This window comes from Anser anser (genome assembly GCF_964211835.1).
Source record: "Anser anser genome assembly, chromosome: 2".
NCBI classification, from domain to species: Eukaryota; Metazoa; Chordata; class Aves; order Anseriformes; family Anatidae; genus Anser; species Anser anser.
Window position 1 is genome coordinate 107833967 of NC_139721.1, and position 27562 is coordinate 107861528.

A 27562-nucleotide genomic window follows, 5' to 3' on the forward strand; every position below is an offset into this window, starting at 1 on the left:
TGGAAGCACAGTATTAACTTGGTAAGATTGCTGAAAACTACTTGCAGCTCTGTGAACAGTTTTCAAGTTTGTAGGTGATACTTGGTTTTCAGTCTGTACGTGAAGTTGATCTATTTAAGGAAGCTGAAGTCATGCTTATTTTTCTGTATTGAAGAACTTGAATTAGTGTGATCTTTATTGTTAAAGTTCTGTACGTACGAGAGGCATTTACATCTAGCATACGTCATTTTGGCAGATGTTGCAGTTTTAAAAAATACTTCATCATCACTGCTCTGGCCCGCAGGAGCTGAAAGAACTCATTCCCTCTCGCAGCATTCTGCAGCTAGCTCTAAGAAACCTGCATTCGGTTTATCTGCTTTTGGAGGACTGTGTCCTGTAAGTACTGCACAGTATTTCTTTTAATCAGTTTGAATGTGTACCTGTTTTTCTATCCACCTATCGTACTGTGTTTCCGTAGGCACGTGGAAGCACATCTGTTTTTAAGCAAAACCAGCTTGGGTTTTCTCCATTTTACCCCGGAAAGACGGCCTATGGTGGTGCAGCTGTAAGATCAAGGCAGCAAAGAACGGAACCTTATCGGGTATGACAAAAGTAGTGTAGTATTAGTAGTCAAATGTAGTAGTCAAACCTGGCTAATATTTATCTGTGGATCTTCTTTTCCAAGCATGCCTACATTCATGCTATGGATATGTTGTATAAACCTGCAGTCTTTGAAAATATCTAAAATCAACTTTGCTGATCCTTTGTTCTTCTGGTACACAGAGGCATGCAGGACTAAATGCAGTCTCAAGATAAGCAGTAACATGCTTTCTGTTTTGAACGATTCATATAGTTCTTGGAGAGAGTTATTTGCCCCCAAGTGTTCTTGGAAATAGCAAATAAAAACTGCTGACAACTCTGATTAGCTAGAGCTGAATCGAAAAGGAAAGTCAAATCAGGTTTGGTAGGAATGTATTTAAATGAAAGTGACTTTTATCGATAAATCAAAAGGAATTTTAAGAAAATGAAAACGCGGGTTTGCTGGCTCTGTTCTGACAGTCCATTTCATTTGCCCCCAAGAGTTCTTGGAAATAGCAAATAAAAACTGCTGACAACTCTGATTAGCTAGAGCTGAATCGAAAAGGAAAGTCAAATCAGGTTTGGTAGGAATGTATTTAAATGAAAGTGACTTTTATCGATAAATCAAAAGGAATTTTAAGAAAATGAAAACGCGGGTTTGCTGGCTCTGTTCTGACAGTCCATTTGTGCAACGGAAAAAGGGCAGTACAAGTACCTCACTTACGGGAAACCTTGAAACCTTGTGGTGCAAAGCTGGGAACCCTCTTTGGTCGGCTATTTTTGTTTTTTACAATATTACTGCATTATGGTAAAAAGAGGAACCAAAATACTAGGCTTTTAAAGGAGAGAGTAGCTTGCTTCTTGCTGCTTGCTGTGAATGACAGCAAGGTACTAGAGAGTCCAGCGAAGGGCCACCAAGATGATCAAGGGACTGGGAGCACCTCTCCTCTGAGGAGAGGCAGAGACTGCTGGGCCCGTTTAGCATGGAGGAGAGGAGGTTTGGGGGGATCTTATTGGTGTATATAAATACCTGAATGGATGGTGCAAAGAGCATAGAGAGCCATTGTGTTTTCAGCAGTGCCCAGTGCCAGGTCAAGAGGCAACAGGCACAAACTGAAACGTGAGGCTCTGTCTGAGCATCAGGAAATGCTTTTGCACTGTGCGGGTGATGGAGCCCTGGCACGGGTTGCCCGGAGAGGCTGTGGAGTCTCCCTCTTTGGAGGTCTTCAAGAGCTGACTTGACATGGTCCTGGGCAACCTGCTCGGGGTGGCCCTGCTTGAGCGGGGGGGTAGACCAGGCGATCTCTAGAGGTCACTTCCAACCTTAACCATTCTGTGGTTCTGTGAGTCTCACTTGTGTTTTTCTATGCTGCGTGGTCTGCTTCCTGTCTTCACATCGTGTGATAAGCACAGTGTGGTTATTTGAGGGGTTTAACCTGGGAAGAAAAAAAGTCACACCAAAGGAAGTTTTTGACTGATATTTGAAGTTGGGTGGTGCAAATAAACAGTTTACTTTTTCAGTGTAATGTTTAGATCTGTTACAGTTTAAATCAGATCTTTATCTTTTAAGACAAAGATTTGCAGCCAACTTTAATCTTGGGGGAAGGGAGGAAGCAAGAGAGAAGTAAAACTAGTTCCTGGTTATGATTGTATACACTGATTTTAAGATGGTACACTTAGACCATCGTGAAACTCTGAGGTCTGTGTTGTTACTGAAAATGCTTTCTGTACCACAAGCCTTTTCTTGAGTTCTGTTTCCCTGATTACTGCTTCGGAGGCCTTAGCAGTCCTAGCATCATCCGTCTTGACCTTTTACAAGTACGGAGTTCTTTTATTGCTCGTGCAACAAGCACGTGCAAGATGCACTGAGGCCCAAGGTAAACTTCATTAAACTCCGAATGTATTCTCTTCTTTATGGCTTAAACTCCCAGTGACTGCATTTTTCTCTGTCATCAGAATATATTGATTGTATCATCAGTGTAGCCTTGGGACGTAAAATACATGCCTCTTTAGCTCAGAATTGACCATTGTAACACTTAAAATGCTAATTTTTCAGGCACAAAGGAGAGCGAAAGCTAGACAAGAAACTGTGCGGTCCCGCGCTACCTTAAGTACCTCAGCACGGCGCATCTTGGAGGCAATGGAGAAGCTGTCAAGCCCTTTGTTGGTAAATAGCACTTCTTTTAATCTGTTTTTGCTTCATGTGTTTATAAAACTTAGTAAATGTGCCATCAAAGGATAAAGATAAAACTATTCTTCCTTACGTTGTGGCAGGTTTAATTTATTGCGCTGTTTTTTCAACAGGATGCTAAAAGAATGGCATCTGTTTTGCCGCTGTGTTGTGTAAGTTGACCGTGAACCCCCATATTTTTGTTGCAGGGAACCCTCTCTCTCAGGAAAAAAAAATTGCCCTCTAATAGTTATGCTTTTTTTTTTCCCTTAGCCTCCGGACATAGATAAACCGGATATTACTGACTTCCAGTCCAAACGAAGAAAGGTAAGAACCAATAATGTCTTAAGCTGAGGTAGATAACTTTTTCAATGCTTTATCACTATTAGAAAAATTTTCTCAAACCTCAGTGACAACATAGACATCAAATCAAGTTAATATTGGCATGTATCCACAATAGATGATGGGTTGTGAAGATTACTCAGGTTAAGAATTATGTTATCTTTGTAAGTTAAGAGCAACAACTCTAGAACACACCAAGTCGTTTTATCTTGTCCCCCAACTCGGGGTGAAGCTGCATATTAAAATTCCTGTTGAGGCAAGTTTTCTCTTGAAGAAATGATCACAAATAGAAAAATACTGATTGAGTGGTCATATAGACTTTGTACAGAATTCCGTGTTCATTCGGGCACAGAAAACTAGTTTTTGTGCTTTTTATCACCATTCAAAGTAAAGAGGAGGAAAATTGTTAATTTCCGACGCTATAAATCTTACGCTCCTAAATTCCTATTTGGATGTAGCACAGAACTGGTGATAATGCTGTGGTAAAGCATGATTTCCTTTCATTTTCTTTAAAAAATGAAAACTAGTCATCTTTTTTTGATGACTTTAGTTAGGGGTATCATTAAATTGCAAAACTGTACCAGGCACAATAGCTCTTGGTGTATTAAATGCCTAACTGGGGGAATTAATATTTTTCATTTTTACCTTTAAAACCAGCGATGAACCATCGTTGGAGTCTGATAAATTTTCCATAAAATTAAATGGGCATCTCTTTCTGCGAAAACATCTGTGTTTCCAGTATCAGTCTGAGTGTACAAATGACCACTTGTTAAGTGTATGGGCTTCTTAGGCTGGAAATCAAAGTGGACAGTAATACTGGTTGCTTATTGCTTTTAACTCTTTCAATCTCTGTATTGTTTAGCCAGCACAATCTCCATTTGGTAAAGTTCTAAAATGAATGTAGCAGCAACTGCTTAGTTTTTAGGGGGGTAGAGGTTTTTTTTTTTCTTTTTCTTTTCCGACGCTATAAATCTTAACGCTCCTAAATTCCTATTTGGAGGTAGCACAGAACTGGTGATAATGCTGTGGTAAAGCATGATTTCCTTTCATTTTCTTTAAAAAATGAAAACTAGTCATCTTTTTTTGACGACTTTAGTTAGGGGTATCCTTGGGCTTATTAAATTGCAAAACCCTTAAATGACCACTTGAAGATCAGGTGACTGAAGGAAATAACAAGATGTGCAAACTTTTCATCTTCTGTTCTAATGAGCAAAGGGACAGTGTCTCAAGAAGTTTCTGTGCTAATTCCTTGATTGGATGGATGTATAATTAAGTTTACAATCACTTCAGAGTTTACAAACATCTCAGATTTCCTGGACCATCTTTTCACCATCTGCCAAATTACAAGGGCATGGAGAAGTGAAGTATATCATAAATATTATCCAAATAACTAAAACCAAATCTGGTGTGAATTCTCAGTTATATTATAGCAATACACCTGTGATAAGGCATTAAGAAAGATCTGCCAGATTTGCAACAGAGAGCCTGAAATTGTCAGCCACTAAATGAATGTTGCACGCAGCTGTCAGTGGGTGAAAGGAGATAGATTGTCTATTCATAATACTAGAATTCATAATGGTGGCGGGAGAAGGGTAGCCCGTGATGAGAAGCAATTATTTGCTGAGGAGACGATCGTGTGTTTTCCTGCTAAAGTGAACATGCGGTTGACGGAACACTTGTGCACTCGGGCTAAACTTCTGCAGTGGGTAGCAGTGATGTGGTATTTTTCTTATTTCAAGGAACTGTACCAGGCAGAATAGCTCTTGGTGTATTAAATGCCTAACTGGGGGAATTAATATTTTTCTTTTTTACCTTTAAAACCAGCAATGAACCGTCGTTCACTCGAAGTAGATTTGTGAACTTACATAAAACATGTCTTATTCAAGGTTTCAAACTGAATGTAGTATTTTTTAGAAAGACGCATTTTTATATACTTTAGAGATAGTGTGAATCCTATTACTAAGAGCTGGGAGATACTGTGAAATTAAAGCTGCAGCGTAAACAAAAATTTCCTGTTGGTATTGATTTGAACAATAGCATGCTTCCTAAGACTGTATTTTCTGATCCTTAAGACCGCAGGCGGAGCCATCGGTAAATCTTGTAGCCTTTAGGGTTTGTTTTCTGTCTGACAGTTCAGTTAAGTCAGTTTTGCAGAACACGCAGTGGTCTGTGTTAAAAATTAACTCTGGTCTGTGAAAACGCTTTGAAAAGGGAAGTCAAACCCACTACTTGAAGTGCATCTAATGCACATGTAAAGCATTGGATCATATTTTAATGAATGAGATTATTGTAAGACTGACAAGTTGTTTTTTTTTTGAGTGTGTTCTATTATTTGTGTAACTTTGAAGGGGGAAAATGTAGGGAATGTGAAGCCCAGAAGCCTGTATAATTAGTTGCTTAACACTTCGAATGTTAAATTAATGAATTAAGCTACTAAAAAAAAAAATCACAGTGTGGGCAGAGGAAAAGATAGGAGCATATTCTAGGAACATGGGTTATTTTAATTATGGTAGCATGAATTATTTTGTCTATGAAGCTAACTGCCAAATTTTGAAATGGAATTCAGTCAGACTTTGGCTACTTATATATAGCTTTATGGATTTCGTTACTGGTTTTCTGGTGATTTCCCTCTACAAGTTGAACGGTCTTTAGAATTTTCAAATTGCGTTCACTGAGTGCCAAGACCGATGGGGGGAGGTTTATAGTTCTGTAATTTGTTTTCATCAATAAATATTGGAATTAATTTGGGTGGACGTAAGGATAAATTGATTGCTGTTTCCCTTTCAAAGCTGGAATCCCAGAATGCATTCCAGCCTCCACCTGTTAAGAGACTTGTGACACCAACGGTAAACCGTCAACCGATGCGTTATACGCGGTATTCTGAACCATCACCGACTTCAACTACTCAGTCCAGCAAAATTTGCCAGAGAGTAGACACAAAGTTCCAAGTGAGTACATTTTTGAGTCCTTATGTGCCTGTTTTTTTTTTCCAGTCTTGGAATGTTTCTCAAACCAATTGTTATCCTATCTTTGCAAAAAGTACTGATAGTATGTTTGAGGCGAGCTTTAAGGCAGTGGGAACCATTGTGAAATAGCAGCAACTGCTTAGTTTTTAGGGGGGTAGAGTATTTTTTTTTTTCTTGTTGATAAATGATAGAAAACAGAAAAGTATGTCCCTTTTACGGGGTTGGTAAACACAAGTTTTGATGAAAACTCTCCCCCCCACACACACAATTTTTGTCATTTTGTTTAAAGTAATTACTTTCTTTGTTGGAGGATTTGACAAATTTGATTTAGTGTTCTATCAGTTTGTCCTCAATGCTGAGTGAAGCAGTGATGCTTACTTTAGCCCCAAAATTTAACTGAACTGTACCCACAATGCTGAATTAGGGAACAACGTTAAGTAGGTGAGGTGTATTCAGTGCTATAAAATTAAAAATAAATAAATAAAATAAAAACCACAAAAAACCACATGAAGTGGTTGTTGGTACTTTGTGTATTCTGTACATATTCAGCTAACCCTTGAACTAAACTTAACTTGCAGGGGATGAGAGAGAAGACTTTGCCTGCAGAACAGCGAGCAGAACCATCTGAAAGGTATGACATCTATTAATTTAAAACTTACTTGAAGGAAGAAAGAAATCTCCTTTTTCAGTACGGTCTGCACCTGAAAGGTGGTGACAGTTCTCAGTAAAAGGAATGGGAAATCCAATGAAAATTTTGTATTTTGAGGCAGCTGCAAAGTCTGGATTGTGTTTGAAGATCAATATAACTTTGAGAAAATTGTTGTTTTTATGAAAGGAAGGAAGATGAGCAAGAATAAAACTACTGATACACCACTTTTTATCCCAAGTTTATCTTCTGAGTAGGATATGAAGATGGGAAACGAGGCACGTTATAATGCTGTATCCACAGAAAGGATCTTTGCTATTGAAGGCCTAATTTTTTCCTTCTACAGGAAATATGGCTCATTTTGTAGTTTAACTAAATCTGTAGCGTTACAAATTTTGCTTTGACAGATATTTCATGGTTTATAACTCAGTTTACTTATAACAAAATAATTTGTCCCTCCTAATGTTCCCTAGGGGAAAAGCTATTAGTTTTAGCTATTTAATTGCTTGCAGTTTGAAAGCTCTGTCCTAATGGGATGATTCTTTCTGAAGCATTCTTTAGAAGGTGAAGTAGGGGAAGTGAGTTACAGTTCAGGAGGATGTTTATTGATGTGTTTTTTTCTTTATTTTTTAAGCAAAAACATGGAGGAAGGTTTATGATTTATTATTCTTTTTTTTAATACTCCTTTCATGATGAAGTTAATTGTCTGCTTTGAGTTCACATGAAGACCATGTGTTCTTTAGAATCATTTGAGGCCAAATGCTAACTCATCTCTAAAATAAAAAAAATCCAGCAGAATTAATTGAATTTCTTCTTGAGGAGACTGCTTTGTGTTATACTGCTTTCTTGGTTTAGGTCAAATGAGTTATCCTCCAGATAATATTGATGGCTTTTCCTTCTGGGAAAATGGTGTTTTGGGTAATAATGCTTGAGTTAAGAGACTTTGCACTCGGTTTTTAGGGGGTCGCTCTTTTCAAAGAACAGTAGCAGGGAATTTTGTTGACTCTATGCTCATCTGCCAAGCAATTCTTATGTGACCATGGGCATTCTTTGGCTTGCAGAAAGAACTCAACACTTTGTTTTGGCATCTAAAAGTTGGACTTCACAACAACCACCTTTTTAGGGGTGGAAGCGACTGGCTTTAAGGTTCTGGTACAGGTGCAATCAGGTGCTGGGTTTTAATTATGTTTTTTTCAAACTGTTCTAAATTGTCTCTGTTAGAACTCCTTTCTACTTCTCCATTTAGGAAGGAGATACAGCAAACTCATACTGCTTTTGATTTCGTTCACAAAGTTTATTGCAGTGCCCTACCTTTTGTTTGTAGAGTAGGTAGTGGTGGTAGTGTTTTTTGTGATGCTGGTCTCTGTTGGGTGCCATGTTCTGGAGCAGGAGCACCACACTGATCTGCTGGCAAGAGTCCCTTTGGACAGTTGAGTTGGAATACTCAGTAAATCTCTGGCCCACCAATGCTATATATCTATGTGTGTGTGTGTATGTGTATATATTTTAAACCTGAGTCCAATTGTAGATTAGACTTGCTTGAAGGCTGACAACTGTCTTTGCCCCCTTGAAGCTCACAGGTGTTAACAGAAAGAGGAATATGGGCTGTTATGGGCAAGCGATAGTTGTCTGAATGAAGATCTATTTTGATGTAAGACTTTTTTCAGAATTCTAATGGATTGACAGTTCGGATTAGAGAAAAGTCTGAGCATATGCCTTAGGGATCTGTCTTCCTCTATGCAGTTACAGTGCTAAGCAGGCTGTTGTCAAGTATTTGACAAGTTTAGACCAGTTCTCCTCCTCAGTATTGTGGGAGTTTGACCTGGTGTCTTCCAGTGCGATCTAATGCACTTCTGTACTGACTGACTGATTGGCTGCAAGATAAGCTTTGATGTCACGGTTTTTCCAGGCATACTTCATTTTCTTGCCATAGTACTTTTGTTAGAGTTATTCCCTATTCCACTTCTGGTTTGGGTTATTTTTTCCCCATTTGCTCTTGGATTAGGATATCTTTCTGGTTTTGAGCTAGGCTTTTTTAAGTACCAGAAAAACGCCTTTGTATGCCTTACAAAAGGGATCTGTATTCATGTCTGAAAAGACTTCTGGAATGTTGGCATACCCAAACACCTCTGCTGTTCCTGCTGATGGCCACATGAAAGCCAGAGCTGCTTCTGAAGCTTAGGCCATATTACCTTGCCACACAAGTCTAAGGCGTCCCTATTCTATCAGAGCTGTTGGCAGTGTTTCCCATGTGTATGTGTGCATATGTGCACTCTTTCTGTATTTTTGTGAGCTGTTCTTTTATATCCCTGCAAAAGATACACGTGCATCGCAGAATCAGAGAACCAGTCCTATTTAAAGGAAGCACTGGAAAATAACAATCTAAATCAGCTCTTCTATTTCAGGTCTTCTGGCTTAGTCATTGTTCCCATGTGAACGGTGCACTTATGTATGTCCTTTTCATTGCTGCTGTTAATAAAGTTTTTCCTGTTTAGAACATCAAGTATTTACCAGCGTTTAGCAACTTGTGAGACAGCTTTAGTTTTTTTCTGATCAGCAGGTTTCAATTCTAGGACTAATAACAGCTCTAATATCTTGAAAAAAAAATTTGGCTGGTAATTTTTTTTTCTCTTGTTTCCCCCAACTTCTGTACTGTCGTGTGCTAGCAATGTGACCAGCTACAAATTCAGTACTGCTGCGTCCAATGGTCTGTCTTCAGGAGTGAGTAGCGGAGGCGGCAAAATGAGAAGGGAAAGAGGAATACACTATTTATCAAGAGCTGTACAAGAACAGGTAAGTGACTCTTAAATTAATTGCTGTCACTGAGCTTACTGAAGTAACTAGCTAAGTGTGTCAGTTTTATTGCATCATAGTAAATTATAACAATACCGCTTTATTTTTGCATTGTTTTTGTTTTCTTGTGGGTTTCAGAGCAGGCTCCAATTGATTTCCTGTGTTTGAATACCTGAACTTTGCTTATGTAATTTTGAAATTTTTAATTCTCTTACCTTGGAGATTCTTCAAACTATAACATTTCTCGTTAGCAATTGAATGAATGAGTCCTAAGAAGAGAAGTTTTGGTGAAGGTTTGTATAGTTTTTCTACAGGAATGATACTTGAAACGAGTGCCAAGTATAAAAAGAAAAAAAAAGCTTAATTTTTGGTTTCATATTTAAGTCATACAGAAAGATACAGGCCAAGAGTGTGAAAAAGAGTAGTAGAAGAGAGCATTCTGCATGTCTGCTAACGATGACTCAGTTTTTGATACTCACCAAACTCATTGTGAGAGAGTTTTTTTCTCATTTTAATAGGAAAAATCTATTCCATAAAACTATGACCATGAATATTCAGATTATTTTTTCTTTTATTGGATGTTATATAAGCTGCCTGTAAGTTAATTTAAGTATTTACGTTAACATTAAGTATTTAATTAATATGAAGTTAATATTAAGTATTTAAGTTAATTTAAGTTTCAAATCATTAAATGGGACTTCCGGATGATGCAATATAAAGAAATCGTAAACACTGTTGTTTATTCCTGTAACGCAAATAAAATAATGGTCCAAATATCAACAGTTCCATAAACTTTTCAAATCAAAACTGTGAAACAGATGTAAGCTACAGGATGCACTGAATATCAGTAGTACCAACTTACATCCCTGCCTGAGTTAACTTTCAGTGTTCTTGCTGTACAGCTGTTGAATAGAGTATAATGTGGAAGCAGGCCTGCCATAAATTAAAATGACGTGGTAGACAGAGGTGGGGAGATCGGGATTTCTTCTGGAAACTTACTTTCTCTTAATTTGTATGGATTTTTGTTCTATTTAATTTTGTTAATAAATTGGGTGCGATGGGGTGAGAAAGTAGTATGTCTTGTATAAGAAAAATTAAAATTTGCAACTTTAGGAAGTGGAGGAACCAGTGCTACCGAACATACCCCTACCCATCAGTGCTGCATCGCTGCCTCAGTTCAATTCTAGTTTCGTTGGTAGTAGCGCTGTCTCAGCGTCACCGAGCGCTGTTTCAACAGCAGCAATGAGCACGGCAACTCCAGCAGCTGCGACGGGCATGGCAAATCCATCAGAGGTGGAGGGCATGACAGATCCATCAGAGGTGGAGGGCATGACAGATCCATCGGAGGTGGAGGACTTGACAGATCTATCAGAGGAGGAGGTGGAGGACATGATATATACAACGGCGACGTCGGGCATAACGTGTTCAACAGTGCCCTCAGGCTTGACATATCCAATAATGGCGGCGGGCATGCCATATCTGCTGATGACAAAGGACATATCAAGGTCAACAGCAGCAACGACAAGCGTGGCAAATTCAACGGAGGCGGCAGGCATGTCAGATGCAGCAGCGACGGCGGCGGGCAAGGTAAATCTTTATGCTATAAATAATGTTTACAATGAGTATACTGCTTTATTGCGAGTTGACTTTTTCTGTGGTGCTCATGAAACTAACAAATATTAGTTTCTACGCAGCTGAATGAATTGGGGTTGTATGCCAGTTTGGGGAAAAAGGCATAAATGTTTTGATTCTGCTTCTCTCAGTCTTAGAGCCTGCCAACTCCCATTTAACATGATTGTATAACTGCTTCAAATGCTGTGGAAGTCTGCGGGGGAAGGGGGGTGTGGACTTTATGCCACGTTATTTATAGTGGTTTTGGCAGGGGTAGAGTTAATTTTCTTCGTAGTAGATGATGCTAGATGATGCTGTGTTGCAGATTTGTGAGCAAAACAGTGTTGGTAAGGCACTGGTGTTTTAGCTGTTGCTGAGCAGTGCTTACACAGTGACAAGTCCTTTTCTGTTTCTCACGCTGCCCTGCCAGCGAGGAGGTCGGGGATGCACAAGAGGCTGGGAGGGCACTCAGCCAGGACAGCGGAGCCCAGAGGACCGAAGGGATATTCCACACCATTTAGCATCGTGCTCAGCAATAAATGCTGGGGGAAAGAAGGGGAAGGAGTGGGGAGTATGTACAGGGTTATGGCATTTGTCTTTCCAGGTAGCCATTACATGCGATGAGTCATTAATGCTACCTCAAATTTAACAACTTTACTTCTTTACTTCCAGTTCTTTTCCCTGTTCCATTTGGAGGGAGTGAGCGAGTGGCTGTGTGGTGCTTAGTTGCCTGCAATGGTTAAACCACAACTTTATTTAAGTTATTAAATTAGAGGTAACGTGGTCATATAAGCCTCACATAGGATGAGCCTAGGGTGCAATAATTGGCATATTATTGCAATAAAATAAACATTAATCTGTTCCAGAGTACTTGAAATATTTTTTGTACGGTTTGAAGTAGACAGCTGCTTTAACATGTTGAGGTGTTTGCTGAAGTTCTTGGAGTATCATTGGGCTGAGTTTGCCATTCTTCAGCTTCCTGGCTTGCTTTTCCGTGCATTTAGACCTAAGTGGCATCTCCAGCTTTTCCTCTCAGTTTCTGGAATTTGGTTTTGAAGATATTGTCCTATACCCACTTGGAAACTTCCCTGTGTTTTATTATTACTTTTATCTGCAAAATAACTCAAACATCAGGTTTTTCGACGTCACTGCGGGACTTCTGTTGGGTAGTGAATTCAGGTAGTTGTTGCTCTTAAATATAAACCTTTAATTCTTTTGAAAATACAGATACAACCAACAAGTACTGTTAGCAGTCCTGAGTTCGCGTTTTCATCTCCAGTTGTGAAATCTACTGAGGCAGAAGTGCTACCTACGTCTTCTGTAAGTAAAATAATAAAGGAGCTTGACTTTTTTTCTTAGGCATTTAGTAGGCTGTTGCAGAACACTAAAGCAGAATCTGCCTTGATGGAGAAAAGTATGTAGGCTTCTGGCTTATAATTTGTCATTCAGCATGCGTGCTACAAATGTGAAGAGCAGCTTTCAGATTTGGTTTTGTGTGTGCATTCGATTGAAGTTCCTGTGGCTTGAGAATCTGAAAAACCTCTCTTGTTCATAGCAGATTGGGTTTACATTTAGTGTTCCCATTGTAAAATCGGCAGAACTTTCTGGACCCAGTGGTACTCCAGTGACGCCCTTTCTTACCCTAGGTAACTGAAACTTTAGCACTTCAGATCTGAAGTGCTGATTTTCCTTTTTTTCTTTATTAAATCTTCAATCTCTCCTGTCTGCGCATGCTAGCAATTCCAGGCAGTGTTGGACTTCTGCAGTATTTTTCCAGTGACAGATCTGCTTTTATATTTTTTTTTGTTTTGTTGCTTTTTGTTTTGCTTGTAATCATAAAGCATTGCAAAGTAAGTAGAATTTGTGAAGATTCTTATGTGAGAAGCATGAAAGCTGGAAATTCTTGTTTCTAACAAGAGTATAATCTGCTCTAACTAGGTCACATTGTGAAAGCTGGTTTTGTTTTCTTTTGTTTCAAAAGACACCACCACCTCAACCAACATCAACACACAGAAAGAGGAGGTCAAAGATTTTGCTGGTGGTCCCTTCACCACTGCCCACGTATTAAAGGAAGGAAGCGTCTTAGACGTTCTAAAAAATCCTGGAGAGATAATGAACTCCTTTTAAAAAGATGCTGCAAAAAATACGCTAGCATTTTTTATTAAAAAAAAAACCAACACACGACTTATGGTTAATAGAGTATCTGCTATAAATATGAATGTAGGAGAGCATTACATTAAGCGCTGCGTTTGTTAGGGTGCATCTGCCCCCTTCTATTCTAAGTGGTGTTTGTTGCTGGAAGTAAAACTGCAAGATGAAAAGCAGATGGGTTGCATCTCCTTTACGTGTTAGGATGTAATTGTAAATGAGGTACTAAGAGAATTAGCCAGATAATCGGTGTTTCATTTTAAGTAAATACAATTTGTGGAATTGAAAAGGAAATGTTTGTAAAACTCAACACTCCTGTCCCACCTTCAGCCCAGGTGAAGAAAGAATAGGAAAGAGCTTCAGTTCCAAATACATGGCGAAAGCTGCGAATCTTTGGGCCTTAGCTTACAATGGCTCCTGTGGATTAAAATTTAAACTGCAAACAGAAGTGGAGTGTTTTACGTTAAAAACCCTTTTCTGAATTTTGTTTTTAAGCAATTGCAATTGTTTTCAACAGTTTCATAAAGTGTGTCTGTGGAAAAGATATCTTTTAAGAAAAAGGGCTTTATTGAATTTGATCTTTTCCCAAAAGTCTTCTTCTAACTTACATACTTGTGAAGAAGGCAGCACATTTCTCTACTGGAAAGAGCTAAGTGAGAGAAAATACATTGTGCATTTTGTTTAAGGGAAGACCTCTGAGTGAAGTGACATTCACTTTCTTTATCGGTTTAAAAGAAGCAGAATCTAAATCCACATTGTTCAAAGACTTCATTTTTGACTAAAAAAAACCCAACAAACAAACCACAAAACAACTATGTTCAAGGTAGATTTACAAGCAACTTGAGCTGCTGTTTAAGATGCATTTCCTTTAGTCTTTCTGTATTAGTAGCTTGTCTTTTCTGTTAAAATTGCCACCTTTTAAATAAGGAGTTGTCCTGTGTCCGATGCATTTTGAAAAAGATTATAGAAAATTAGACAGTTGTTCAATTGTCTTGAGTTTTTATTATTTAATTAATATTCAGCATCTGTGGGAAAATACCGTTTGGATTGCTGCTCCGAGTACAAACTTCTGTACAGTTACTGGAGTAGATTTGAGTCATCTGCTACGGAAGGAGGAGCTTTAGAAATTTGATTCGATTGGGCATCGCGTCTTAATCAAATTGTATTATTTCCATTCCACGTTGGACTGTCAGATTTCAGTCAGCTACTGTCTGTTTGTACTTGTATCGACCAGTGAAAATGTTGATTTAAAGCTTGCTTGGAAACAAAGAGTTAAATGAAGCTTTAACGAAATGTTCTGTTGTGACCCAGTGCAGCAGATGAAATTTCATCCGTTTAGATAAGATTTCTGGGGACTTCCTGTTGCGCTCGGTCTGAATGTCTAGTTGTAACCATTGGCACCTGAGTTGAAATTTTTGCCCTCTAGTAAAGTCACTTAGTTACATGTAGTGAGGTGCTGCGCTAACAGGAAGACTTTTTTTTCTTGCTTCCTAGACTTTGGATTGTTGAAAACACGCTCTTCTACGTCTGCACAACCTACAACAAGCACAGTGGTTTATACTAGGCCTGCAATAACAACTTTTTCTGCAGGTAAAGAGACTTCTAAACAAGCATCGTACTGGCAATCTGATACATGTGACCCTTTTCTGCAAAACAAAGACATAAAGGACAAATGTGTAACTTGTCAAGCTACTAAAGCGTCAACAGTTGAGAGTATGAAACAGACAGTAAGTTCAAGTCAATGCGACACCTCAAAGCCAGCAGCGCCCCCAGCAGGGATGCTGGGCTTTGGAGACAAATTCAAAACAGTACCTGGAACGTGGGATTGCGATACATGTCTTGTCCAAAACAAACCGGAAGCTACAAAATGTATAGCATGTGAGACACCAAAACCTGGAACGGGAGTAATGCCTGCTCTGACATGACCAGTGGTCACAGACAGCTCGGTGACAGTGACATCCTCCTCGAGCAGCACTGACACAACAGCCACTCTGGGCTTTGGAGACAAATTTAAGAAGGCGAAAGGCTCTTGGGACTGTGGAATATGCCTTGTACCAAATAAGACGGAAGATAACAAATGTGTAGCCTGTCAGTCTGAGAAACCAGGTATGGTCCTTTTTTTCCTGTTGTTTCCATCCTAGCCTCTGTGAATCTTGTACAGAATAAAAGTACGTTGCATATATGGAATATTTTAAGCAACACGATTCCCAGGTACGGTTGATGGGTTAGCGGCTGTCTGCAGGATTGGTTTACAGGCACTTCAGAGGTCTCAGCCCAGGTTCCAGCCTGTCGCATAAATTGAACTGATTGTGAAATGTATTAGTACGGAGCTGGATCAATGCAGATACCCCCGGCTTTGCAGCTGGTGAGGGAAGATGGCTGAAGTGAGTGACTTAATTTAAAAACAACATAGTGATTTTTCACTGGCGAAAATGAGAACTCCATAGAAAGAGTTAAAAATGACTGCGTTTTTCTCTTTCAAAAAATAAGTAAAAAAAATTACAGAATGTGTCCAAAATGCCTCTACTCACCGTTTGTATGTAATTGAGGGGAGATGTGAAGCCAGATTTCAAGACAGTGTAGTCTTAACTAGTCTTAAGCTAAAGCAGAGAGATGCCTATGAAGGTCAGTGGTAGGCTTCAAGAAAGCGAGTGACCCGCTGGGTAACTTCTTCAGGGCAGTACTGGGTTGTTTCCCATTGTGTGTGACCGTAATTGATTTTGAGCGTGGTTGTATTGTTTTTAAAATACGATTCTAATTCTAACTTTGACTCTAAATGTCATTTAACATGCCATTACATCGAAAAACACCTGTGCAAATATATCGTGGAAGAAACAAATTAAGATGGACTAGACCGGGCTTTTGTAATCATCCTGTGCGGTAAGACTGAAATTTCATGAGGTAAGATAATGGATTTCAGACAGAGTTGATTCTCTTGGACTTCCAACCTCTGAGCGGTCAGTCGGCATCTTTGTCTGAGGCTCTTGCCATTGCAAGGAGGAATTTTGGAAATGAGGGGTTTACTGTGACCATGGTGCAGTGAATTGCACGGTTACGTTGCACTTGTCAAGAGGAAGAGCGATGCAAGTAATACTAGGATAAAAGTTTTCTGCGTGTGCTGTGGAAGGGAAGAGCCATTCTTGTCTTTCCGATTTTGAATTTGAAGCGTTATCTTCTGCTTCTCTCTTAAAAGGCACCTTTTTTTTAAAAGGCACCTGTCAGGCCTCTTTATGGAGGTTACACTGTCGTCAACAGCAGCAGAAGCTTGTGTGCTGAACAGAGTTGTGTGTTGTTTGGAAGCTTTGAGTTCCACTCTGTTTTTTTTGTTTGTTTCTTTGTTTCTTTGTGAGTTTTTGGTGGCTTTTATTTTTTTCAGGGGCGGGGGGGGGGGAGTTGCGGAGTAGTTTTGAACATTTCTGTGGGATTTGACAAATCAAATTTAAAAGTTAATGCTCATTTTATAGTTCATGTTCAAACAGGATGGTTAACTGTCTTGTTTGTCTCACAGAGGGTCCAACACCTGTGACCAGTAGCAGTGCATCTGCATTTTCTGCTCCTTCTGGAGAATTTCTGGATTTAGACAAACTCAAGAAGCCTGAAGGAAGCTGGGATTGGGAGACCTGCTTGGTTCAAAACAAAGCAGAGGCCACGAAGTGTGTAGCCTGTGAAAGTGCAAAGCCAAGCACCAAAGCAGAGCTCAAAGGTAATACTTAATGATTAAAACGAGGATGCATATTCTGTGATTTATTTTTTGGTTTGCTCTGATTTTTTTTATTTTCTTCCCTGTTAAGCACAATTATTTTTTCCTTTGAGGTGTGGCAAAATTATTCGTTTTTCCTGTAGGAATATTGCCTAGATAACATCTGTTTCCACACTTTTCCCCAAGAATAAGTTTATCCTTTTTAGAGAAAAGCTTTCATTAATGACGTGCTTGTTCTTTACATGCCCTACACTTTGTTCATTTGGAGTTCAGACTAAAAACATCAAAGAAGTTCGTATACTTTTTAAAGCCAGGTGGTGGGCAGAAAACACAATTGTGAAAAGTTTTATGTAGAGAGGAAGCATGGGGTTTTCTTGTTTGTTTTACTGTTTGGTGGGTTGTTTTTTAGACAGTTTTGACTGGAAAGATCAGGACTAGAATGTAGTTCAAACCTTCACGTACTGCAGATACACCGTGGGTTACGGACTTGACATTCACTTATTTCTGCAGGTTTTGGTACTGCGGCTGCGTCCACAAAATGCTGCCTTGCCATCATTTACATTGGGTGTTCACTCAGAGTGTTCAGGTGCAGAGTCTGCAGCTGCCTCACAGTTTATTTTGGGAAGGACAGAAGAGAAGCAGTACTTGCAAACCAGTACTTCAGGTAAACAGTGTATCTTTTGTCTTCACTTGTGCGCTTATGTCCATCAAGTAAGACCTCTGAAACCATAGTAGAAAAAATCTGCGGGATTTGATATGTTCATGTACTAGAGCTTTAGAAAAAGTTTAATTCCTATATGCAGCATGTCTTCTGTCCTGGTTATTGATATGTACGCAATTAGTAGCAATCCCTTTTTTGATCTCAACACTAGGTTTAGACAAAAAATTGCGACACCTTAAGGAACCTGTCCTGCATCTCATACAAGCACAGAAGTTGTAGTGTCTCAATGCTAGCAGTACAGTTGGTGGTAAAATCTTTAGTAGGGTGAAATAGAGGCCTCACACTTTTCAGAGAAAAAAAGAGATGAGAGAGAGTATCTTATTCCCACGTACTTGCAACTATGCTGCAGAGTGTACTGCTGTTACTCTAGTACTACAAAGGTCCAAAAATCACTGAACAGTTATTAGCCAGTTTTGTATTCCTTTAATTTGTTGAAAGACTGCAGTAGAGGATTGAAGTTTTTATTGAGGATCACTGTGTGGAAAAATTCTGATTGTTAAATGTCATTTGTATGACTTAAGAACCACGTTTTAGAGTACAGAATTCAGTATTAATTCCAGAAGGGGTAAGGGGAAGGACATTAGCTAGTAATCCCGAACAAAAGCAGTGTATAGAGCTATACTGATTTTAATCGCAGTATTCTTACAGTTGGTCTGTTACTGAACAGATATGTTTTGGGGAGATATGGTGGCCAGGGAGGCGTGTGTGTTTGTGTGCTTCCTCTTCTAGTTAAGGTTCTGGGGTTTGGTTTAGTCAGGAAAATTCGATGAGGCACCTTGTGTAAAAGGAAATGTTAACCAGCATTTTTCAACACGGTGTAGTCCCTTAAAAGTGTCATAGATGAAAAGAGGCCATAAACGCTGGGGGAAAAAGTTAGTGGGAAACTGAGAGCAGGATCACATTCAGTAGTGAGAGAGCAGCAGCCTAGGGAAAGCAGATGAATGACTGTAACAGATAGTTCTATTTTAAGTGTAAAACAACACTCAGTACTTTATAATGGTGGTCTTACCAGAGGGTTCTTCTCCATGGCTCCTAAAAGCACGTCTTGAAGGCATTCGAGTGCAGTGAACTTAAGCTGTAAGAGTTGGGCTGGTAAGCTTGGCCTGATTTGAAGCTGTAGGCACGGGGCTATAATTTCTGAACAGGCTACAAAAGAAACTGTACCACTGTGCTTTTCAGTGCTCCGTTTAGCAAAGCCATCAAATTGTTGCAGGCAATTGATGTTGTTCTTCTAAGAGCACCTGAAAGATATTTTTGTTTGAAGAGTTCAGAGGTACCGGTTAATACTGGTTCAGATAATTACAGCCAGCTCTTGGTGTTTGTGACCAATAAAGTTTGTGGCTCCAAAAGGAGTGGGTTAGTGCTAACTGATTAACTGCTGTATATGCAGAAATATGGAATCTGATTACTTACGCAGAGAGCACTTAAAATGTATTGTTTTGCTGGCTCTCAGTGAGTTGCATCTTAATGCTACCAAGGAATAAGCTTTTTGCTTCTGGCCCAAGTGTTTTAATTTGGTGAAAGCCTTTTCTGTGCACGTGCACATGCCAGAGAGGTTGCTTAAGTAATAGAAGCTATAGTAGCTGCTATCTTCTGTTTTTTGTAGAAGACAGAAACTGAATTCGTTAGCTTTGTAACTGTTATGCATACTAGAATTGGTTTTCTCCCTTTTGAAAATAGTAGAGGGTATGCCTATGTCAGATTTGGTGAGCAAGGTGATCAGATGAGGGCACTGCAAGACTGCCAGAACGCACCACGTCTGGGGGGAAAAGGAATCCGGCTGAGCATAGGAATTTCTAAAAGGTAACCAAGGAGTTGTGCATTGATACAGTTATTCTAAATAATCAGATTCTTGTAGCTCTGCCTTTGGAAAGTCTGTGGCCCTTGCTGTAGTGGCTGTACACAGGATGCAGTCTACAAAACCAGAAATGCAGAAGTCCTATGTTTTGACTCCCTGGATTCATCAACCTGCTTCAGGATGGCTGGGGGAATCCAACTGTTAAGTCTAGCCAGACAGCGCAACTTGGGCTTAGCTGCCATTGTAACCAGCCTTGTTTCTCAACAGTAGCAAAGCTGAATGCATTGGTAAATATTTTCAGGTTTGGGCCTGCATAAGGTAGAAGGGACAACAAGTGGTTTTATATGCTAGGGAGTTCTTGTTCTTAGAGCTTTCCCTCTAGTTTGAGAGAAGCACATAACTAGTTTTACAGTGGGTTGACAGGAAAGAAGTGGGGGCGAAAAATGGGAACGCAGGGAGAAAGCCAAAGGCGTTATTACTAGAACAGGTTTAGAATGCTATTCTTTGCTTTTCATGAGCTTAGGGCAATGGGGAGTTTAAAGCTTAGCACTTCCTGAGAGGGTTTCTTACTCTACCGGCTCAGTTCTATCACTTATTTAAGGCAATTCAGGTCTCTGAACGGTTAAAGAATTGATACCAAATTTGATGAACTTTGATCCAGGATACTGACAAAACAGGACTTCATATAAACAATTTCAGTATGTTCATGAGGTTAGCTTGTGTGTTCTGTTAAATAGTAAAAAATGACACTTCTGTTTCTGTTTACCTAGCATAATTCTGCAAATGTTGCCTCCTTCTGCTTTAGAATGGAAATGCTCTTCTCCAAGAGAGCACTGTCCAAACTTCTTTGCCAAAATTTTTTGATTAAATTAATATCGTTTTATTTTGAAAACAAGAATAAGCCACAAACATGTTTTCTTGCTTCGGCTATCCAGAAGAACGTCAACAGTATTTTCAGATTTTCCTTCCCTACACAACTGTATGTAGGAAGAGTGCAGTTGGAAGCAGAAGACCTAAGATGATGTATCTTCTGTTTGTTTACTACAGTAACAAGACAATGGATTACCTCTTTATTAGAACTTGTGTAGCTTTGCAGTATTGAAACAAATGTAGGTATTAAAATACACATCAGTAATACGTTTCTGAATGGCTGAGTACCGTGCTCTCTTAGCATTGAAATACCCAGCCATTGGATTAGTTTGTCCCTCATGTTTGCTTAGTTTGGAAGCTATTTCAGAATGCCTTCAGCTTGTATTCTTCCCCAAAAGCATAGAACTCACTTCTCTGCATCCCCAATTCAAGTCAGAGAAACTGGGCACTGCAAACACAGGAGGTCTGCCTGTACAGAATCAGTGAAGACAAGTCTAAACAGCGGATTTTTTTGAATATGCAGCTGGGTTATCTGAATGTTCTTTATGCAGTGTACCTCAGTTTTAGTACAGATAGCACTTGTCTTGGTTCTTGTCATTAGTCTGAAGCTGCCCCTGAGAAAATCTTGAAAGGGAAAGTAGTGAAAGCTAATCAGCTGGCCCTTTCTTCTTAAGAACTAGTGTATTTTGTAATTCTCCCACTAATAATAAGGCGTCATGCTGAAGAATCGCGATTGTGTTGTTAAGCAAGACTGACTTCACCTGAGCGGTATAGTTGGCAGCTGTTGAATGTTTAATGGACTTTAAACGAACAAAAAAACTGAGCAGGTGGAGGTAGACATGGCAAACTGACAGGCAGCGTCAGATGCTTCTTTGAAATGGATAATCTGACTCCATTCCCTTCTTTCTGGAAATAAGATCTAGTAATTAACCAAACAAAAGATAGAAGGGTTAAGACTGCATCTTTAAAGCAGCTGTGCTTGATAAATGTCTCTGGTCTTAAATCAATCTTTAGCAAAGCACAGAGACTTAGCAGCAGCTTGCTTATGCCAACGCTAAAAATACTTGATGTGTACAGGTAACCATGTCAAGGCTCTGGAGTTAATCCATGAGAACAATTCCTTCTGGTATTGGCAAAGGTGAGGATGCTTGCTTCTATAGAAATGAGGTTTTGAGCTGTGACTTAAGCTGTCACTTAGGTGACTGTTTAGGAAAGCTTCCTTTTAAGCTTTGAAGTATGTAAGCTGACAAATTGTTTAAGTTCAGAACTGGGTTTACAGTCTCTTGTTCTCTGACTGTATGCAACTTCTCATGTTTCAGACTGAAAGCAGAATTGCAGCAGTACCAGTCATACAACTATAATGATTATTGCCAAGATTACCAGAACTACTACTCGCAGAGGAGTTACGATGCTTACGCTGACTACAACTACAGCTCCTATGCTCCCTGTGACAGCATGCAAGCTGTTGGAGACTGCTCTTTAGGAGATTCTTTAATGGCTCCAGCTGTTTTTGAGGTAAAGATACTGCACGCTTGCTGTAAAGAAAATATTTCACAGATAATATGTTGTACAGATTTGTGTGAATCAGCAAAAAGAATCCGAAGTTGAAAACATGCTTTCTGCTTAGTGTGAAGTTAAAAGAGCAGATTCCATTCAGAGGTGTTTGTATTTAAGTGCTTAAATAGTAAATCCATAGAATTAGTGATTTATACACCATTATTTGTTCACGCATACCAAAGAATGGTTTTGACAGCATAATTGCGTACGCTTCTTCTGTTCCTGTTCTTCTGATTTGCTTTGCTTAAAGCAAATTAAACAGTTGTTGTAAGTGGTCTTATCGTGGTCAATTTATTAGTTGTGACCTCCGGAGGTCCCTTCCAACCTGTACTGTAATATTGGCTTTCTTCTAAAAATAAATAGATAAAATGCCATCTATCCTTGTAGTTGTAGGAAGAAGGAATGGGTTGAGACTGCAGCACTTTGAATCTGTGATGCTTTCTGAAATGAGTTATGATTAAACTTAGCCTTTTCTGTCTTTCAGGAATCTTCAGTTATGACTGCAATCGGTGATGACCTAATTACTGACGGTAATAAGGGTTCTATCATTGTCACTTGAGTTTAGCCATCCTTGTGCCTTTTAACAATACAAGCCAACCTCTACTGGATGAAGAACATCTTGAAAATTCAGCTGAGGTCAAACCTCTGTGGGGTTGATCTGCAATCAGCTGGGGTTTTAAAGCTGATACAGCATACACTGACCGCATCAAGTAAAACGGGACACTGTCAATGCTTCGCAGCAGGTTTCTTGTACCTGTGCCTTCATTCCCATTTGAAAATGGTCTAAGACAGAATTTTGTTCTTTGTATTGGTTCCGCTAAACAGATTTTATATTAGAAACTCAGTAATATGCAAAAGCTTTGTTCTCCACCCTGAGGTAAAAGCTTATGTTGCAGATTCCAAAAGGAGGATTCAGCTTGCACTTACAAATACGGTACAAAACATATTTGTGTCCTGGAAGGTTTGCAAAGTTCCTCACGTGGAGGCATTTTGTGTTAGTGTTTAGAAACTATCCTATGTAACGTGTATTGCCGTAGAAGTGAATTAAATGACTCTTGGGAGGGTTTCATGGCTGATTATCCGTAAACGTTATCTTTACTATCTTAAACATTGTCTTTGTCTTTATCTTGAAAGACAGTTCTAGTCCCAGCCTTCTAATATAAAAATTCAGAAAAGTTGGAGCTGTGAGGCTCAAAATTTTAGAGGACTAAATACCTCACTAAAATTAGTAGATCTAATAGCTTATTACACTTAGCTTAAAATACATTTTATTAGCCATTTCACGTGAAGTTTTTTTGTGCGAATGTCTCAGATTTGATACTTGGACTTACCAGGCTTTTATTTTCAGATCCACAGCTCTACTTGGATGTTGATGAAATGAACAGACAATTCACGGAGACAAGCGAAGAACTCTACGATTCACTCATGAATTGTCACTGGCAACCTCTGGATACGGTCACTTCTGAAATCCCCTCTGCTATTTAAGTGTCTTCTAGAGCATGACCGTTAGGACCAAAGTGCTAAAACTACATTTCTTCTACATTATTCTAGCTCATAAGTTTTAAAGCACAATGATAGGTTGGGGTTTTTTTGCTATGCTTTTGACAGTTTCTGTAATCTTTTTGTTCATCACTCTCTTCTTGGAGCATCATGAAGTCATGTAAATATTCGAGAAATGTAAAGAGGTAAATGGGGTCTAAAGATAGACTTGCCTGTGTAAATAAAAAATTTGTTTCTGCAAACCTGCCAGCAAGGGATTTTACTTGTACCTGTGTGCAGCATGTTCTCTTCCGGCTTATGGAATTTAACAAGGTAGTAAGGGTATTTCATCTGTCTTTATTTTTATATGGGCATTAGGACACAAGCAAAATCTAGCTTTCCCTTGTTTTCCTGGTTCCTTAGGTAAGCGACAAGCCAAGCCTTTCATGTGCTTGCTTAGACTGGAAGTATGTATGGGAGACACTCACAGGCCTTGCTATGGAAACACCTGTGCCCACTTTTTCCTGCAGGCTGCTGGCTCTAACTGTACTACTGATACATGCTAGGTCAGCTAAAATCGGCTTATAAATAGGGTATGTTAAGCATACGGAAGTGTAGACTTCAACTGCCATAGCTACAAACATCCCGTGGAATGAGGATGGTGTCTGCTGGCACTCTCTGCATCAGCATTCAGTTTTCCCTTGCCCTTCTTACTGTTAGACTTCTCAGCTGACGCTTTACAGCGAAGAAATTGCTACAACATAATCCGTGTTCTTAAACCTAAAAAAAAAAAATCTTGGAGAAAACAACTTGCTGGTTTTCCCTCCTTGCTGGCAAGGAGAAAAATAGTCCACCAGGAACAACAAAAAAATCCTAGTAACAGCTCCTTAAGTTATACCCTCTGCTACCCTCTCTGATTGCTCTGGTCTTCCTTCATTCACGGTAATGAAGTTTTAAAGCTCTGGTAGAAGGATGACAGTACTCAAGTCAAAGGAGATGAGAGCAATGAGGAAAGCTTTGCTTTAAGCTAGAGCAGTCTTGCGAGTTGCTGCCTTTATGCTGTTCTTATCTTGAAGGGTACAGAGTCTTTTCCAGTCATAGGGACTCCATAACCCTATGAATATGGAGAAATAGTTGCTAATTAACAGTGTGTATAATAAGTAAGTGAGGCTGGAAACAAAATATTCCTCCAAGAAAAAAAAGGAAGCAGAAATTACTGTACTTAATAGCTGGGGAAGCTGTTAAAGCTAGTTGACACAGTTCTGGTACTGCCATGTGTGTTTTGGGGGCAACATAAACCATAATTGCTGTGATGGCAGGTAAGAATCCAATTCTTTTTTATGGCTTAGTGTAGTCAGTGAAAGCAGTGGTCCTAAGCTGCATGCTGTTCTTAAATGTAATGCAAATTCTCTTTTGTGACTCCTCAGTACTTCCAGGTTACTTGTAGCTGATCACCAGCAACTGCTTCTGTTAGCTATTAGCTGTTGGGTTTTTGCTAGGAATACTTTCAGTCCTGAATTGAAATGATGACATCCTGAAACAGAAGAGGCTCTTGGAGTATTGTAGGAAGCACATTCTTCCTGGTTCTAGTGCAGGTGTACACGTAGGAGGAGACAGAAGGCAAAGAACCTCACATAGGTGGAGGGGGTGAGGTGGCATCACAGTTAGAGCTGTTGCAGTTAACTCTTCCCAAAGCATGAAAGCAACGTGGCTGGGAACAGGGATTTGTTGGGTTGCTTCTTTGTGTGAGCCAGGGAGTCTTTTGAGGGGCAGATTAATAAGAATATGACACAAGGTAGAGGTGGAATAGATGAAGCAAAGAATCTGGGTGGGAAAAGGGTTGCTTGTACGTGTCTATGGAATTGTTTCAGGGGACTGAGCTGGGGCAAATTCAAGATAATAGATGCAGCCTCCTTGAATTTGGATGGCAGTGCTGAAGCTTCAAAACCTTACAAGGTTTGATGCCACTTCAATTGGAGTGCATAGCTGTGGTACTTGAGCTCAGAAGTGCAAACTGCACAGGATTTTTTTTATCTATTTTCTTCAACGTGAGCAGCAAAACATCTTCCAGGAATGTGCCTGGGTGCTACGCTGCTTTGACACGGCTTGCTTTGCATCACCAAACACAGTAGTTAGGTTGCATCGAGTACTTTGTGGAAACATTCATTGTGTTGTCACCCAGAAATGGGATGCTACAGATATGTGTTGGCCCGGCAGTATCAGTGCGGTTTTTTGGCCTTTGAGAGGTTGGTCGATAACATGTGACCTGTGTAACGAGGGGCCCACATAGATTGGTGACTTCATTAAGTCTGATGCTGTGGTGGTGTGTGACCCAAGGCCCTGAACGTCAGAAAATCAGGCTGTGGCCACCTATTTTATGCAGACTTTGCCTATTAACAAGGTCTCTACACTGTACGTTAGAGACGTGCGCCTCCTTTTCCGGACTAGATAGTGAAAATACCAGTTTTGTAGTTCAGTGAATGAGATTGGTTGGGCTGTTTGTTCTCCAGGGCTGAAAAATGTTGGGAGTGTATTCTCTTGGAGTCCACAGAAATGAAAACGATGAGAGGAAGAGAACGTTGGTTGCAGCCCGCGTGCTGCTGTTATAAAGTAGTTCTCTGATGTCTTTTTCCCTCTGCTGAGACTTATCAGCCTATCGTCCTTTCCTGTTAGGAGCGCATACCTGGCTTGGGATGGTGTGCGCAGGGCAGATTCTTTACCGTAAGAGCACAGTGAATGCCAGACTTCTTCCTGTACTGCCGTGTTAACCATGAGTCACAAATTCAGGAAGCAGTGATTGCATCGGAACTGCTAGAATGCTTTGCGGAGTCTTTTTACTGGGTAAACTTCACAGCTGCAGTTACAACTTCCAGCCTGTGTTAGCTGAACACATCGTACTGGTGCCCGCCATCAGTTTGACAAAGATGGGATTGCAGTAGGAACTTGCTTTCTTCCTTCTTTTTAATTAAACAAGTCTTTGAAGCAACTTTTCCAACACCGCCATACTTCACTTCTTCCAGTTATTTTCTGTTTTACTTAGCTGAAATGTTTTTTTTTCTTCCAAGCTTGAGGAAGTTCTCTACAAGAATGTCCCGTAATGATTTCATAAACTCTTTTCGTTGTACCTAGCTGCAACAGAGAGTGCTTTTATTCAAAAACCTGCTGGTTTTCTTTTCCAAGAAGTAGTGGGGTTTTTCCTATCTCTTCACTGATGGGAAAGGCTGTAGGACAGTAGCTTGAGGGGCTACTAATGCTGTCATCAGTGAGCCGGGAAAAGGCAGGAGTCCGAAACGGGTAAAAAGTACTTAAAAGGATACCAAAAGAGTAAACGGTACTTAAGCCGTGGATGTTTCTTTTTGCAGGGATGCTCTGGACCAACCGCTTCTTTCTAGCGCTACCTCAAAGTAACTTGCAGATAGAACTCACAGGGAAGGTTGATCAAATGGTGATGATCGCTGTCATTCTGCTGGACACGCAGATACTTGCCTTTCGTTTTGGCTCATTTTTAATACCAATTAACTTCAGTGCCTCGCGTTAATAGACACCGTTTGACTGCATCGGCAAATGTTTCTGAGTCGTGAGTGTCATTAAAGGCCTGTCACCCTATGGAAATCCTTCTAAATAAGAAAAATGGAATTCAAATAAATAAATAAAGCAGCGTTTGAACTTATGAGCAAACCTAGCGTAGCTGCCTTTGACGCTGATCTGGAGGAGAAAAATCACGTTATCACACTACTATGGTTGCCTTAATAGGTTTGGTGTACATGAGGGAGGGAAGCATTATGTGATGTTTGCCTAGCTATTACATGGCCAATGCAGGAGGGGTTTTAGTCAGTTCCCTGAGCACGTATTGTTGCAGAAGTCGGTGATTTCACTGCCCAATGTCTGTTATTAAGGGCACGATTCACGTCCCGTTATCGTTTTTATTATTTATTTATGTGTTTATTTTCTGGGGCGGCGATCTGTCACGATGCCCATCGTTCCCCTGCCGTGGGGTAGAATTTAGCGTGACGACTGCTTCCCGGACCAACGGGGCCACGAATCCGGCCTAAAACACTGCTTGTGCGTTGGTTGTCGGTGCGGGGGTATCGGTTGTCGGTGCGGGGCTTTTCTGACGAGCACTGTGGGCTCGGGGCGCCGTCCCACGCCCGGCGCGGTGCTGCGGCACACCAGCGGTCGGCGCCACGGCGCGGGGAGGCTCTG

At 40.0% G+C, this 27562-nt stretch overlaps 2 protein-coding genes across 3 annotated transcripts in view; both read left to right on the plus strand.

The window, feature by feature from the left end:
* LOC310894396 (tRNA selenocysteine 1-associated protein 1-like) overlaps window positions 1-27037 on the plus strand; it is a 48713-nt gene extending 21676 nt beyond the window's left edge. Inside the window, exon 11 of the mRNA XM_083824446.1 lies at window positions 26722-27037. The gene's annotated coding sequence lies outside the window, so the exon portion shown is untranslated. The remainder of the gene's footprint in view (window positions 1-26721) is intronic.
* On the plus strand, window positions 16616-23965 carry LOC310894394 (tRNA selenocysteine 1-associated protein 1-like). 2 transcript variants are annotated; one of them, XM_083824436.1, is made up of 6 exons: window positions 16616-16937; window positions 17445-17598; window positions 19336-19458; window positions 21643-21838; window positions 22365-22410; window positions 23229-23965. In XM_083824436.1, exons 1-6 carry the CDS (start codon window positions 16715-16717, stop codon window positions 23363-23365), a joined length of 879 nt encoding a protein of 292 aa, XP_083680562.1. In that variant the 5' UTR covers window positions 16616-16714; the 3' UTR covers window positions 23366-23965. The 2 variants fall into 2 exon arrangements, with proteins under 2 accessions (XP_083680562.1, XP_083680563.1); XM_083824437.1 differs by lacking the exon at window positions 19336-19458 and having other exon boundaries at window positions 23229-23964.
* Window positions 27038-27562: the final 525 nt, after the last annotated feature.